Source organism: Canis lupus, chromosome 1 (assembly GCF_003254725.2).
Source record: "Canis lupus dingo isolate Sandy chromosome 1, ASM325472v2, whole genome shotgun sequence".
NCBI lineage: Eukaryota > Metazoa > Chordata > Mammalia > Carnivora > Canidae > Canis > Canis lupus.
This window is the reverse complement of record NC_064243.1, coordinates 42,406,580-42,420,632: the sequence shown is the minus strand read 5'-3', so window position 1 is coordinate 42,420,632 and position 14,053 is coordinate 42,406,580. Positions and strand designations below refer to the sequence as shown.

The 14,053-nt window shown below is 39.1% G+C and overlaps 1 protein-coding gene across 19 annotated transcripts in view; it reads left to right on the top strand.

The window, feature by feature from the left end:
• The window catches only part of SYNE1 (spectrin repeat containing nuclear envelope protein 1), a 449,297-nt gene that overhangs the window by 402,071 nt on the left and 33,173 nt on the right, over window positions 1-14,053 (top strand). For 18 of the 19 annotated variants that reach the window (XM_049113743.1, XM_035708408.2, XM_049113741.1 and 15 more), the window contains 2 exons: window positions 5,884-6,046; window positions 13,305-13,492. In XM_049113743.1, the coding sequence (XP_048969700.1) occupies window positions 5,884-6,046; window positions 13,305-13,492 (351 nt within the window). Of the gene's footprint in view, window positions 1-5,881; window positions 6,047-13,304; window positions 13,493-14,053 lie in introns of all 19 variants that reach the window. The other variant, XM_035708426.2, reaches the window with a different exon arrangement.

Here is a 14,053-nt window from a genome sequence, read left to right as displayed (position 1 = left end):
TTTGTTTTGGTTAATGGATTTACTAAATTAGCTTGAAGGAAAGTAGCGATAAATATATACATGTTGTGTATATGTGTATATATAGATATTCATGCAACTAGATTTAGTAGTAGAATCCTACTCAGGAAGGTAAAATCCCATGAGGCACAATGGACTGTGAAGAGACTCATCAGCTGTAGGGACTTATGGATGTACAAGACTTGCTAAACTTACCCAGACTTGTAACATCTGCAAACATCCATTTTGAATTATAATCCTGGATGCTACCAAAAAGAATGTTGCTCAAACTTCTTACAGTGATAGATAAATAACAATATTGTGACACTTTACCCAAGGATTTTCTTTAAAGAAATAATGGAAAAAATATGGGACATTTCTCTTGAAAGAAAGAAAGAAAGAAAGAAAGAAAGAAAGAAAGAAAGAAAGAAAGAAGGAAAGAAAAAAGGAAAGAAAGAAAGAAACTAAGATCCATGTCCTGCAAATCTTGGTTCAAGGAAGATGTTTGGGCTTAACTACCCACTTCCCCTCAGCTCACATCTGCACCCCCCCAACACACTCACAATGCATTGTGCTATTTGTACCCAAATACATGTTTTTAAAAAATGAGAAAGGAAAACCACTTAAATGTTCACTCCCATTGACTTTACTAAGATTTACACATTCATTTGAAGGAGGAACTTGTCCCTAATGGGCTATATGAATAAGCATTTCCATGTCACGATGCCCTTGACATATTGCACACTAACTGCTCTGACTATTGGAACTCATTCAATATTATACAAGATTACTAATCTTGTAAATTATTTGACTAGTGTAGACAATATCCAGTGGAACAATGTTTACTTACATTCTTTTGTGCCTTAGCTCTTTTGATCATTTTTGTAAGTGAATTTTGAACCAAGAAAATGAATAAATTTTAGTACTTGACAGTCCTTTTGCAAATGTTGGTCTTGGAGGAATAGTTTAAGTATATATTTAATATCAACTAAATTAAAAATAAAATATGCTAACCAAATAAAAGTATACTAATTATTAATGTTTATCAGGCATTTAAGTCATGCCCAACTTTGGGCCAAGCACTGAATGTAGCATTGCAGGGGAAGGGAAAACCAAAAGTAGAAATTCACAGTTCCAGTTTTCCAAGGAATTTAACATGAGGAGAGGAACTGGTGTATAAGCAATGCCAGGGAGTTAAAAATAAGGGAAAGAAGGAAGCAAGCACTGAATGAGGTATTCTTCCGGTCTCTAGCTCCACACAAAATCCTGGTAATATTTTGAGGTTCCTATAAAACCCTATCCCAAAAAGCATGGTCAGCATGCAGATCCTACCAAGTCTGAAGACAGGAAGCTGGTCCAGTGGCAGAGGTTCCCAAAAGAACTTTCTTACAGAGGTAAAAACAGGACAGGCATCTCAGTGCAACAAGCCTTCTGTAGTCCCGTTCCCATGTGTTTATTAATTGTAGATTGTCCTTTTAGTTTGGGCCACTAATGCAGGATGTCCAGGATCATGTCAAGTTGTGAGCCCTTATCAGAATCATTTGCAAAATGTGTACCCAGAGCTTCGCACCTAGGAGACATTCTAAAACCGTTATTCACTGACCGACATGCAAGTGAATTTTGTCTTATATGTGAAAAACATGTAAGTAGGTTGTAGGTAAATATTCTTGGGATTTTTATGCAAGGCCAATATTTGAAGTTCCCTGGGGGCTGGTACAATTTGTACTTTACAAAGCTAATTAGAGAAGTCTTACCTTGAATGGAATTCTGAGTCATGAAACAGAGCAACACATGATTTTGGTTTCCTGTCAGTAGACTATATTGTGGCATATGAATGTAATTTTTTAAACACACATTTTTTTCAGAAACAATATAAGCTAATGCCTAAGAGTGCCTTTATAAACAGAAAACATTTTTCAGATATAGGCACTATTATAATTAATGAAATACAGGTATTATTACTAATAACCAATCATAGTGAAAATCCTTTTAAAAGCATCTGTGTTGCAAAAAGAAGAGATTGTATCATGCTTAGATTTTCATTTGAGAGAGAAACATTGGTTTATAAACATAGAAATGGTGATATCAGTTTTAAGTCATTAAAAAGAAAGGAAAATGCTCAAAGAGCGGTTATGAGACATTTTCTTCAGAGCATGACTCTTGACCAAGACAGCCTATCAGAGTCCTCCAGGGAGTCCTTAGGGGAGGCAGGAAGAGAGTTGACATTGGTATCTGGGTCTTGAAAGCACCCTTAAGTGATCCTGTAACAGTCCCAGCTTGAGAATCACCTCTCTACTACCTGAAAGTAACAGAGCTGAGAAATACTTGATGACTTTGTGGGTCAGTTGTTAGTCTTAGAACTTGCTATTTCAGATTCCTGTCTTGAAATATATCACATTCCTAGAGTTCTAAAAGCCGTGTTGCTCTTGACCTTTTTTTTTTGGGGGGGGGGGGATAGATACCTCTTCCATTGAGCCAAGTTGACACCTCAGACATTGAAGTCTTTTGCTTATCTGCATTCATCTATATTATAAAGCACCGTCATTAAGGTGACCACATTTCCTGAACCTGAGGCAGGATTCCTGGTCTAAAAGCAGAAGTGAATTTTAAATAGGACTGTACCAGGAAATCATTGGTCATGTGCTCATTACCCCCCCATCACCTTTCTCTTTAGAGCAATCTATGGATACTCAGCCATGTCAGACCTGCACCAGGAACTCAGTAATGGATTTTTTGCTGCTAGCTATTACTTGATAATAATGGAGCTGAGAAATACTAGCTGTGTCCCTCCCAAACTCCTGCTTACCCCCTGCACCTTTCAAAACTACCCCTGCCTTATGCCCTTGACCCTGTCTCCTCTGCATCCTTGCTCCATCATCTGCATTCAGCTGTCATTTCTCTCCTCCTTTCCGTCTCCCTCTCTTTTCTTCTTAAAAACATTCCAAATTTGGGGTGCCTGGGTGGCTTAGTCGGTTAACCTTCTGACTCGTGATTTTGGCTAAGGTCATGATCTCAGAGTCATGAGATTGAGCTAGGCACTCAGTAGGGAGTCTGCTTGAGATTCTCTCCCTCTCCCTCTACCCCTCCCGCACTTGTGTACATGCACTCTCTCTCTCTCTAAAATAACTAAATAAATCTTTTTTTAAAATTCTAAAGTTATTCCAAATACTAAACTACATTAAACAAAACAAAAAAAATCTATTTTTCTTGTAGCCACATCATTCCACAGATTTCATGCCATATTTACTCACCTTCACTGCCTAATTTTTAAAAATAATTAACACACTGCTTTACCAATAAGTGTATTTCTTAACCCAAGTGCACTGTTTTTAGGTCTCATTATACTATCCTGCTGTGCATTGACAAAGTAGAACAGTGGTCCTCAAGCTTTAGTATGTACAAGACTTATCTGGAGTCCTTGTGCCGGTTCCCTGATTACATCCCCAAAGGTTCTGATTCAAGAGAACTGGCCTGGAATCAAGCTGGTGGTCTGCATTTATATGAGGCAAACCAGATGAATCTAATCAAGGGGATATTCAGATAACACTAAACCAACACTTGTTTTTTTCTAGTTAAACCAACACTTTTTAAAAAAAATTTATTGAATATATTTGACATATGACATTGTATAAATTTAAGGTATATAATATGTTGCTTTGATACATTTATAGGTTATAATATGGTTACCATTGTATCAGTATTTATCACATTACATAATTCCAGCACAAGATTGTTGTTTTTATTCATTTCTCATGCATTAAATCTCACTAGTTTACTTACTACTTGTTGTAAGTTTGTACGCTTAAGCAACCTCAATCTTATCCCCCTACCCACACTTCCTTCTTGAAGCTTTTCCTGTCTTTAGTTACATGCCACTTTCCTGGTTCACCTTCTTCCTTTCTGATTCTCCCATTGTCTCTGATTCCCCCTTCTTTAGCCAGCCTTTTAAAATCCATTCTTTTCATCCATTCCCTTTCAGGATGAAACACATCCTTTCATAGACCTCACTCTGTGCCAGCAATCCCTAAAGCAATGGAATAAACTCCGTTCTCTCCTCTGGACCTATGAACCTAAGAACCTTTCATACATGTCTACCTTATCCCCCAGACTCATCATACTGTAAACTTCCTATACCATTAATCTCATGAACTGGCTCCTCATCTTGTATTCTCTAAGATGGCAGCATCCATCTAGTTACCTAGCTGGAAAATACATCATTTTTAACTCCTTCTGCCTCCTCTCATGTCAGTTCATGAAGTTAGCAATCCTGCCTCACCTCTATCCCTGGCTTCCCAAGCATAGGCTTTTTTTTTTTTTTAATTTAAATTCAGTACATCATTCATTTCAGATGTAGTGTTCAATAATTTATCAGTTGCGTGTAACACCCCCAAGCTATAGGCTTTTGATGCTTGGGTTGTTCTGTTGACTTCCTGAGTGGACTTCCACATGAACCTCACTTCAAACTTACACATTCAAAATCAGGACAGATCCTATCATTCCTTGGCTAACACATCCTGGCAAAGTTCCTATTTATCTTTCAACTGCACACAAAGCCTTTGTCATGTTACCACAGACCTGTATAATGTTACTTCAGGTTGTCCATTTGTCTTGCCCCAGTGCAACTGCAACCCTCTTCTGCTTCTCTTCCCCACCCTCCCACCCTCCCCAGCCCCCTGGACATTATAACACTGTGCCTTCAGAATCTCTTCTCTTCTTCTCTATGTTTCCTAGGCCAGAAATGTTCAGCTTGGCTTATATCCACCTCTTTCAAGATGCAGCTCTAATGTTACTTCATTTCCTCAGTGGCAGGGATGAAACTTCATCACTGTATTTCTGTCCCTTAACACCTGTCTACCTAGCATCATAGATGTTTGTAGAAGGAATACAGACATGAGCAAATGGGGAATGGATGAGTGAATGGTTACTGAAAGCAGCCAAATGGAATCAATCCCTCCTTTTTTATTAGCCAGGGTACTTGGTTCATCTCTTTAGTTTAGTTCTTACCACACTGTTATATTCCATTGTTTCTGTCTCCAGATTCTGAGTCAGATTGTACATTTCATTAGGAAAATAATCAAGTCTTATTTATTCTGTCTTCCCTGCATCTGACACATAGGATATCCACACATGATTGTTAGATCTAAGTAGCAGTCTTAAGCAAATTGGCTTTTACTCTTTCCTGGAAAGAACGGGGAAAATTTTTTTAAAACCTGCTGTGTAGCAAATAGTGCACTGAACAAGGCTTCATGGGTGAAGATTGGACGATGGTTGGCCTTGTATCTTCCCTCTACCACCTGCAGCCCAAATGCTCCTCTGATGTGATCTGGCATTAAGTACGTATGATCACTCACTGATGGTTCATCTTAAGTGTGCTTTCTTCTTTTAACTGAGTTTCTGCCACGAGGGTGCTGAAATACATCCCACCAGGGCTGGAGTAATCAGAACTGTGAATTTGTGATTTGTTTGGTGACAATCCATTGGAAATGTTCATTTTTTCCTCCCAGGTATTCTTCATAGGAGTATAAATTATATAATGTGTGTCAATAACAATTTTTATGACACTGAGGTTTCTGTCACTGTTATATCATTATACTATGTAGAGCATCATCATAGCTGGTATTTATTGAATGTTTCCCATGGACCATGTATTATTCAACTCATTAAAATCTCACAGATATTTTTTCTTTACTCTCATTTTTATAGATGAAGAAACAGAGACACAGGAAGGGTGTGCAATTGCCGGAAGTCCCCCAGACACTGAGTGGCTGAGCTAGGCTGGACTTTGGCTTTAGGCATCTTAGCTTTAAATCCAGTGCTCACTTTTGCCCACAAGAAACACTTGAGTGAAGCCTCTCACTGAGGGTAAAGTCTCTCCTCTGCCCACAGGGTAAAGAAGCTGAAGGAGACCCTGGTTGCCGTACAGCAGCTGGATAAGAACATGAGCAGCCTGAGGACGTGGCTGGCTCACATCGAGTCAGAGCTGGCCAAGCCCATAGTCTATGATTCCTGTGACTCGGATGAAATACAGAAAAAGCTTACTGAGCAGCAGGTAAAACTTAAAACAACCAAAGGAAGTAAGTAGGCTCTTGAACATCTGCACTCCTGATGAGGCTACAGAGGCAGATGTGAGATGGTTAATTGAGATGGAAAATCAGAAGGAAGCTAGACAGGATTGCTGAGAAAGGAGAGGCTTGGGCAGGACAGGTGTTTGGGACAAATGGGTCCCATGTCGAGTCTAGAAGATATGGTCTCATAGGGTTGATGCCGTCAGTCCACCAACAAGACATCAGGAGCTGCTTGAGCTGCCATGATGTATCCATAACAATGCTGACGTTTTGTTTATTTCTTTCTGGGTCATGAACCAACTACTATATACATAGATAAGAGCCTTTTTTTCCTGCATATACTGTTTGAAGAAATATTACAGGGTATTCTTAGAGTTTTTAGAGTATACAACAATTTTGTTTTGCAAGGAATGTTTCATGACCTGCAGACCACAGACTGTAATTTTACCTTCATGTGTGTAGCAAAGACAACACAACACACTGGCATATGATAAACTACCCCAAAAAGTAAAAAAGAGTGGCCATGAAAAATACATACACAAAGGACTTTTAACTCCTATTCCCCTTCCTCATTTTTTTCCTTCCTTGATTTTACTAAGCTTAGCAGACTCCAGTTGTTAGTAGTAAATACCATAAATCGTCCATGAGAAATTTTGCTACTCCATGCTGTTAGATTCTCCTAACAATCTAACCTATCCACACTCTGGTTACTTCCATTACATTTAGGCCATTATAGCCAAGTTTCTTAACTTAAAAATACTATAAAATATATACAGGCCTATTTATGAAATCTTATGAAATAGTTCATATACTTTATTTTACAAACTATTTAAACCAATGCAAATAGATATTAAAATACATTTTTTAGATATTGGGATTATTTCAGTAGCATTTCTTTGTTTTAAAAAAATTGATAGCAGAACATTTGTCCATGTTTGTAAGAGTAAAGCCCTGTGATGGATTCTCTCATGTTTGAAATTCGAAAATTGAGCTGTTGAGGTTATAGTTGGCCTCCAGCTCCTTGAATATTCCTGGAGAACATGGTAATGGTATCTACCAATGAGAACTGGTTAAAAACAGTTAAAATCCTAATAGCCATTATTATAATTTAGCAAATGTAAGAAAATCAAAACAATATCTAATTAAATATGGCAAATCGATCATATGCATTTATTTATAGGCTTACCTAGTTCTAAACCTCAATAAAATGATAGGAAAGGGCAGGGGAGGTCAAGACCCACAATGGCAAAGAGACCAGGAAAGAAGTTGATAAAGATGACAGACATCCATCAGAATTTTAGGAGGCAGAAGTGGATAGATGAATAGTTACTGGTGTTAGCAGACTAGAGGATGGAAAAAGCTGATTCATGCTACAGAATTCCAAGAAGGCTCAGGGAGTGGAGAGAGTAAGTCTGTAGGGTTTTTAAATGGAAGATTGCTTGAAAGTCTGAATAAGGAGTGGTTTGACTGGCAGATTCCCCCTAATCCCAGCTAGCCAGGCAACTCTGCCTCATTCACTCTAGTGGAAGACCCGAGGATTACTCTCTGGAGAAGGCAAACCAGAGGGACTTTGGGTTTGAGGCCACAGGGCACCAATGAGGCTGGAGTCACTATATGAAAAATAAAGAGATTAAATAAGATGCTCTGTACCAAATGGTATGTATGACTCCTACCCCATTGCCTCAGCTCCCACCATGTCACTAGCCAGTCTTTTTTTCTTTTTTTAAGATTTGTTTATTCATGAGACACACACACACACAGAGAGAGAGAGAGACAGAGACAGAGACACAGACAGAAGAAGCAGGTTCCATGCAGGGAGCCTGATGTGGGACTCGATCCTGGGACTCTGGGATCATGCCCTGGGCCGAACAAAGGTAGGTGCTAAACCACTGAACCACCCAGAGAACCCCTTAGCCAGTCTTACATTACAGCCAAGGTTAATGCAAGAGTTTTAAAATCCAATTAGTTATTCCATAAAAGCCCCTCACAAAAAAAAAAAAAAAAAAAAAAAAAAAGAATAATAAAGAAAGAAAGAAAATAGAGAGGAAGAAATTATTAATGTAGTAATGTAAAAAAAAAAAATTCCCAAACTGAAAAATGTGTAAAGTTGACTCTTGAACCACACAGGTTTGAACTGTGTGGGCCTACCTATATGTGGATTTTTTTTATGCAATAAAATATGCAGTACTGTGGATTACTTTCCCTTACGATTTTCTTTTATCTAGCTTGCTTAATGTAAAATATAGTATATAATTCATATAACATACAAAATATTTATTATTCAACTATTTATGCTTTTGGAAAGGCCTCTTCTAGTCAGCAGTTGGCTAATAATAGTAGTTATGTTCTGGGAGAGTCAAATGTGATATGCAGATTTTCAACTGTGTGGGGAATTGGCAACCTCCACCCCCACATTGTTCATGGATCAACTGTGCTTCTAGAGCACAAGTCCTACAAATGCCCAGGAAAATTAAAAACAAGGCAAAACCATTATAAAATTTCAAAACATGGGAGACAAAGAGAAGATCTTGAAGGTTTCCAAGATGAAAAAGTCTGACTTCTCCAAAATAATGGTGGAAGCGAAAAGATAATGACACAATGCCTTCAAAAAACTGAGAAAATTATTTATGATTTAGAGCACTATACCTGCCATTTAATATATAAAATACTTACCTCCTACACATACGTTCTGAAGAAGCCAATGAAAGATGTACATACTGAAACAAAAACAAGAAGAATATTCTACACAAGAGAGAGAAGCAAACTCTCAGGACAGATGGTGAGGGAACAGGAATGTCCCAGATGCCAGCTGTCGTGCAGCCTGGAGCACCTCTGTTCAGACTGAAGTAAGGCATTGGGTGCTACAGGAGGGATGTCTCCAAGGAGTAAGACAGTCGAACTCTATTACGAGAGAGCTACTAGTTCCATAAACACAAAAAGTTATGTAAGAAAAGAAATATAACCATAGTATAGTTTGTTGCTCATATATGAAAAATATTAAGTAACCATATTAAATAACCACAGTCAAACAATCATTATTGTTCCAGCTATAAGATGTGCTGAAACAGTAACTGGAGCCATGTGAGTCAGGTAGAAGTGTATTCTGTCTCTACTATAGAAGCATAGATAATGTCTAAAATTTAAAAATCAAGAATTAGCAACATAAACATGCCACTTATAAATATGGAAGTTAAAACCAGAAGACAGTGATACAAGAGATAGAAAAGGTTATTTCTGGAAAATGAGAATCAGGAGTGAAAAGGGAACTATTTCACTGGAAGCTTAGTAGTAGTTTTTGACTAATTAATATATGTTCATACTGCCTTTTAAATTAAAGTTAAAGTTGAAAAAATAACTCTGTATCAGTGGTTAAAAGTAAGGGCTCCCTGGGTTCAAATCTGATTTTCACCACTTTTCTGCATGACCTGAATAGTGAACCATTTTAACCCCCATGTGTATAGAATGCTGATAATCAGAGTACATGGCTCACAGTATTATTATAAAAATTAATGTAAAAAGCACTTAGCACAGCACCAAGCACAAAGTTCATACTTAGTAAATTTTATGTCAATCCTATCATATTCACTTCAGTTTCCTTTGTGGCAAATGTTTAACCATGATTCTGTAAAAATTATAGCATTTGGGATCCATGCTGTAAAAGATAGATAAATAGTAGTCTATCTCCAAAGAGGAAGATTCTCTTAAATATTTAAAAAGAGATTATACTCAAAAGAAATATATTTTCTTCTGTTCTCCTCTTTAGTATTTTTGTATGTTTCTCTTGCCAATGTAGTTAATTCTTACACAGTTAATTGGACAGAAATATACATAGAATATACATAGATGATTCAGAGAACATCTTGTCAAATTTCTGTGTGCTATAGATGAAGAAGTACAAATTCAGACACTGTGTCAAGTCAGGACCATTACCAATGGAGGTTAAAGCTAAGACTGAAATCTTTATCTGTACTAGAGCTTATCCATAATTATATGGATAATAATTATAACCCTCTTCAAGCTTATTTCATATAATTGATTTTAACAAAACCTTTTGAGCAGATGAGCAACGGGTCTTTTCTCTGATATTTACTATGGGAACCTGGTTGATCTCCTGGAGTAAATTTCAAAAAATTGTGCAGGCTCCTCCATCCATTGACTAGCTCATCTGGAATTTTTTTTTTTTTTCATCTGGAATTTTTACCTATTTTGTCTACACTGAGCCTCCAACAATCCATCAGTTTACAGTTCTGGTTTTCATACCCTCACCCTGGTTACCACAGTGGTCTCCCCATGAGTTTCTGCACTGGGGTAGATCAAAAAGTATGTGGAGAAATGACATCATCAATATGGCTATATAGGTTATCTCTGACTTAAGTTCCCCTCACCAACAAGGAACTCTCTATAGACAAAAGACCTCTGTAAAACTCCCAAAACCCAAGGGTAAGGTTGAAGCACCAGCCTGGACCCCAGAGACCAGGAAGGACCACGTTAAAAGATTAAGAGAAGTGGTCACACTTTAGACCGCAAAAATCCTTCCTGGCTGTCACAGAGTTGTACCAACAGGGCACCACTTGACCAAAATGGGCATCTAGCTCCCCCGGCTGCCCCACCCTTCCCAGGAGTCTTAGTCTCAACTCATGGGGAGTACTAAGGGAACTTGTGTGGCTTGACTACTGGGGATCAGTTAGTGAGGGAGACAGGGGCTGAGGCTTAACTGCAACCAGCACTCACATCTTGGCAGACTGCATTCCTGTTTGCAGCTGCACCCAAGCCAAGATTCCAGCCTGTGCTGCCCATCAGTAGAGCCTAGCCAGTGGCCCTATCTGACCTGGGAGTTCACTTGGCAATTCTGCATGATTTGAGTCCCCAGACAATGGGCCATACTAACCTTGGAGACCTTTTCTACAATCTGACCTGGGCAGGGAAGCCAATTCCCAGCCCCGCCCAACAGCTGAGCATAGCCTTCATCCTTCCTCACCAGAAGGTCTGGCCAGAGAACCCAGGCAGCCCCGGAACCCATCCAACAGCCCTGCTTGAGAAGGGAGCCAAGCCAGCAGCCCTACCCAACTGCTGAGCATAGCCTCTGGCCCCATATAATCAGGGAGTCTGGACAGTGACCCTGGACAACCTCAGATATCAATTTACATCCTTGCCTAGCCACAGAGTCCAGCCTACAACCTAGCCAGCCATGGAGCCCAGATGAAACCCCACTCAACAGTGCAATCCAACCTCTGGCCTTGTCTGATCACTAAACACAGCCTGCAACCTTATTCAGGCAGGCAGCCTTGCCAGTGACCCCAAGCCAATCACCAAGCATAGCCTGTGACCCCACCTGACAAGGAAGCCTGGACAGTGACCCAGCTCAACCATGGAGCATAGTCTCTAGCTCCACACACTTTGGAATATAGGTGGAGGGTCCCTCCTTATCAGAGAGCCCAGTCAGTGACCTTGCCCAACAGAGTAGCATAGCCAGTGGCCCACCTGAAAGCAAAGCCCAAACTATCACCTCACCCAATTCCAGGGCATAGCCTGCAACCCTATGTAATCCAAGAACACAACCTGAGACCCAGTCTAACTGCCATGCCCTGCCTGTGGCTCTACCTGAATGCAGAGTCCAGCCAGTAGCACCGTCTGATCTAAGATCACAGCTTGCTATCCTACCTAACCAGGAGTGATTGCAGAGCCCAGCCTATAGCTCTACCCAGTCACAGAGCCCAGCCAGTAGCACCGTCTGATCTATAAAATTATAAATGAAAATGGAGAGATTACAAGAAATACAAAGGATCACAATAGCATACCGTGAAGAAATGGATAAATATCTAGAAACATGCAATCCACCAGACTGAATTATGAAGAAATAGAAAATATATGGGACACCTGGGTGGCTCAGTGGTTGAGGGTCCACCTTTGGCACAAGCCGTGATCCTCAGTTGTGGGATCGAGTCCCATATTGGGCTCCCTTTGGGGAGCCTGCTTCTCCTTCTGCCTATGTCTCTGCCTCTCTATGACTCTCATGAATAAATAAATAAAATCTTAAAAAAAAAGAAAATATGAACAGACTAGAAATGAGTAAGAAGGCTGAATTGGTTATCAAAATCCTCCCAACAAAGAAAAGTCCAAGACCAGATGGTTTCACAGGTGAAATCTACCAAACATTTAAAGCCAATTCTTTTCACTCTTCCAAAAGATTAAGGAGAAGGAAACACTCTCAAACTCATTTTATAAGGCCAGCATTATCCTGATACCAAAGCCAGATAAGGACAACACAAGAGGAGAAAACTATAGGCCAATATTCATGAATAAATGTAGATGCAAAAATTCTCAACAGAGTACTAGCAAACCAAATTCAATAGCCCATTAAAAGGATCATACACAATGATGTAGTTGAAATGCATATAAAAATAAATGTGATACATTACATTACTAGGCTGAAGTATAAAAATTTCTCAATAGATGCAGAAAAAGCATTTCACAAAATTCAAATGATAAAATTCTCAACCAAGTGAGTATATAAAAGAAGTACACTTCAACATAATAAAGACTATATGGCATCATACCCAGTGGTGAAAGGCTGAAAGCTTCTCACCTAAGATGCAAACAAGACAAGGATGCCCACTCTCACCAGACCTGTTCAACATAGTACTCAAACTCCTAGATAGAGTAATCAGAGAAGAAAAAAATAGAAGGCATCTAAATCAAAAAGGATGATATAAAATTGTCTTTGTAGGTGACATAATTTTATGCAAAGAAAGTCCTAAAGATTCCACTAAAAAACTCTTAGAACTAATAAATTCAGTAAAATTGCAGAATAAAAATTTAACATACAAAAATCAGTTACACTTCTATACACTAGCAATGAATTATGTGAAAAAAAGAAAATAATTTCTTTACAATAACATCCAAAACAATAAAATACTTCAGAATAAATTTAACAAAGGAGTTTAAAGATCTCTATACTGAAAACTGTAAGAATCAGATAGACATTGAAGAAGATACAAATAAATGGAATGATAGCCCATGTGGCTAACTTTACTCTTAATACAATTAATGTAGTCTATTTCACTTGTTCCGTTTATATTTTGGCATTGCTCACATAGCCAAAATATCTCTAGATTTGTTTTCTCCTGTTTTGGTTGCCATATTTCATAAAAGACATTGAAGAAACCTCATGGATTCAAGGAAAGGAGAGATTTTCTCATCTGTATCCAAGTATTTTAATAAAGCATGTCTCATTCCCCACAGGAGCTTCAGAGAGACATTGAGAAACATAGCACAGGCGTGGCCTCTGTTCTCAACTTATGTGAGGTCCTGCTTCATGACTGTGATGCCTGCGCCACGGATGCAGAGTGTGATTCCATCCAGCAGGCGACGCGAAACCTGGACCGGCGATGGAGAAATATCTGTGCCATGTCCATGGAAAGAAGGCTCAAGTAAGTGGGCAGGTTCAAAGAGCTGGGAAAGAGGAAGGACCAGAAATAGAAGGAAAAAAAAAAAAAACCTACCCAGAGTATTCACTGTTTACTATTTCATTTTGGTTGTAATGTCCAAAAGGAGCAAAAAAAAAAAAAAAAGGAGCATTGATTTTCCAAAGTTGCCGTCATCTACGTTTAGCTGGGAAAACAAGTAAGCATAAAGGTCATACCATAGTTTACCCCCCTACGGTATCCATAGTTTCTCTTTCCATGGTGTTAGTTGCCCATGGTCGGGCAGGATCCAGAAGCAGAGGATACTCCTTCTGGGGTAGGGTCAGAAGATCCACCGTAGTCTAACACTAGTCACAACAGCTATGCCATTCACATAACTTCATCCATCATGTAGGCATTTTATCATCTCACATCATCACAAGAAGGGTAAATTCAGGGGTGCCTGGGTAGCTCAGTCAGTTAAGTACCTAGGCATCTGCCTTGAGCTCACGTCATGATCAGTTCTAGGATGGAGCTCCATGTGTCATGTGGTTGGACTCCCTGCTCAGTGGAGAGTCTACTTCTCCC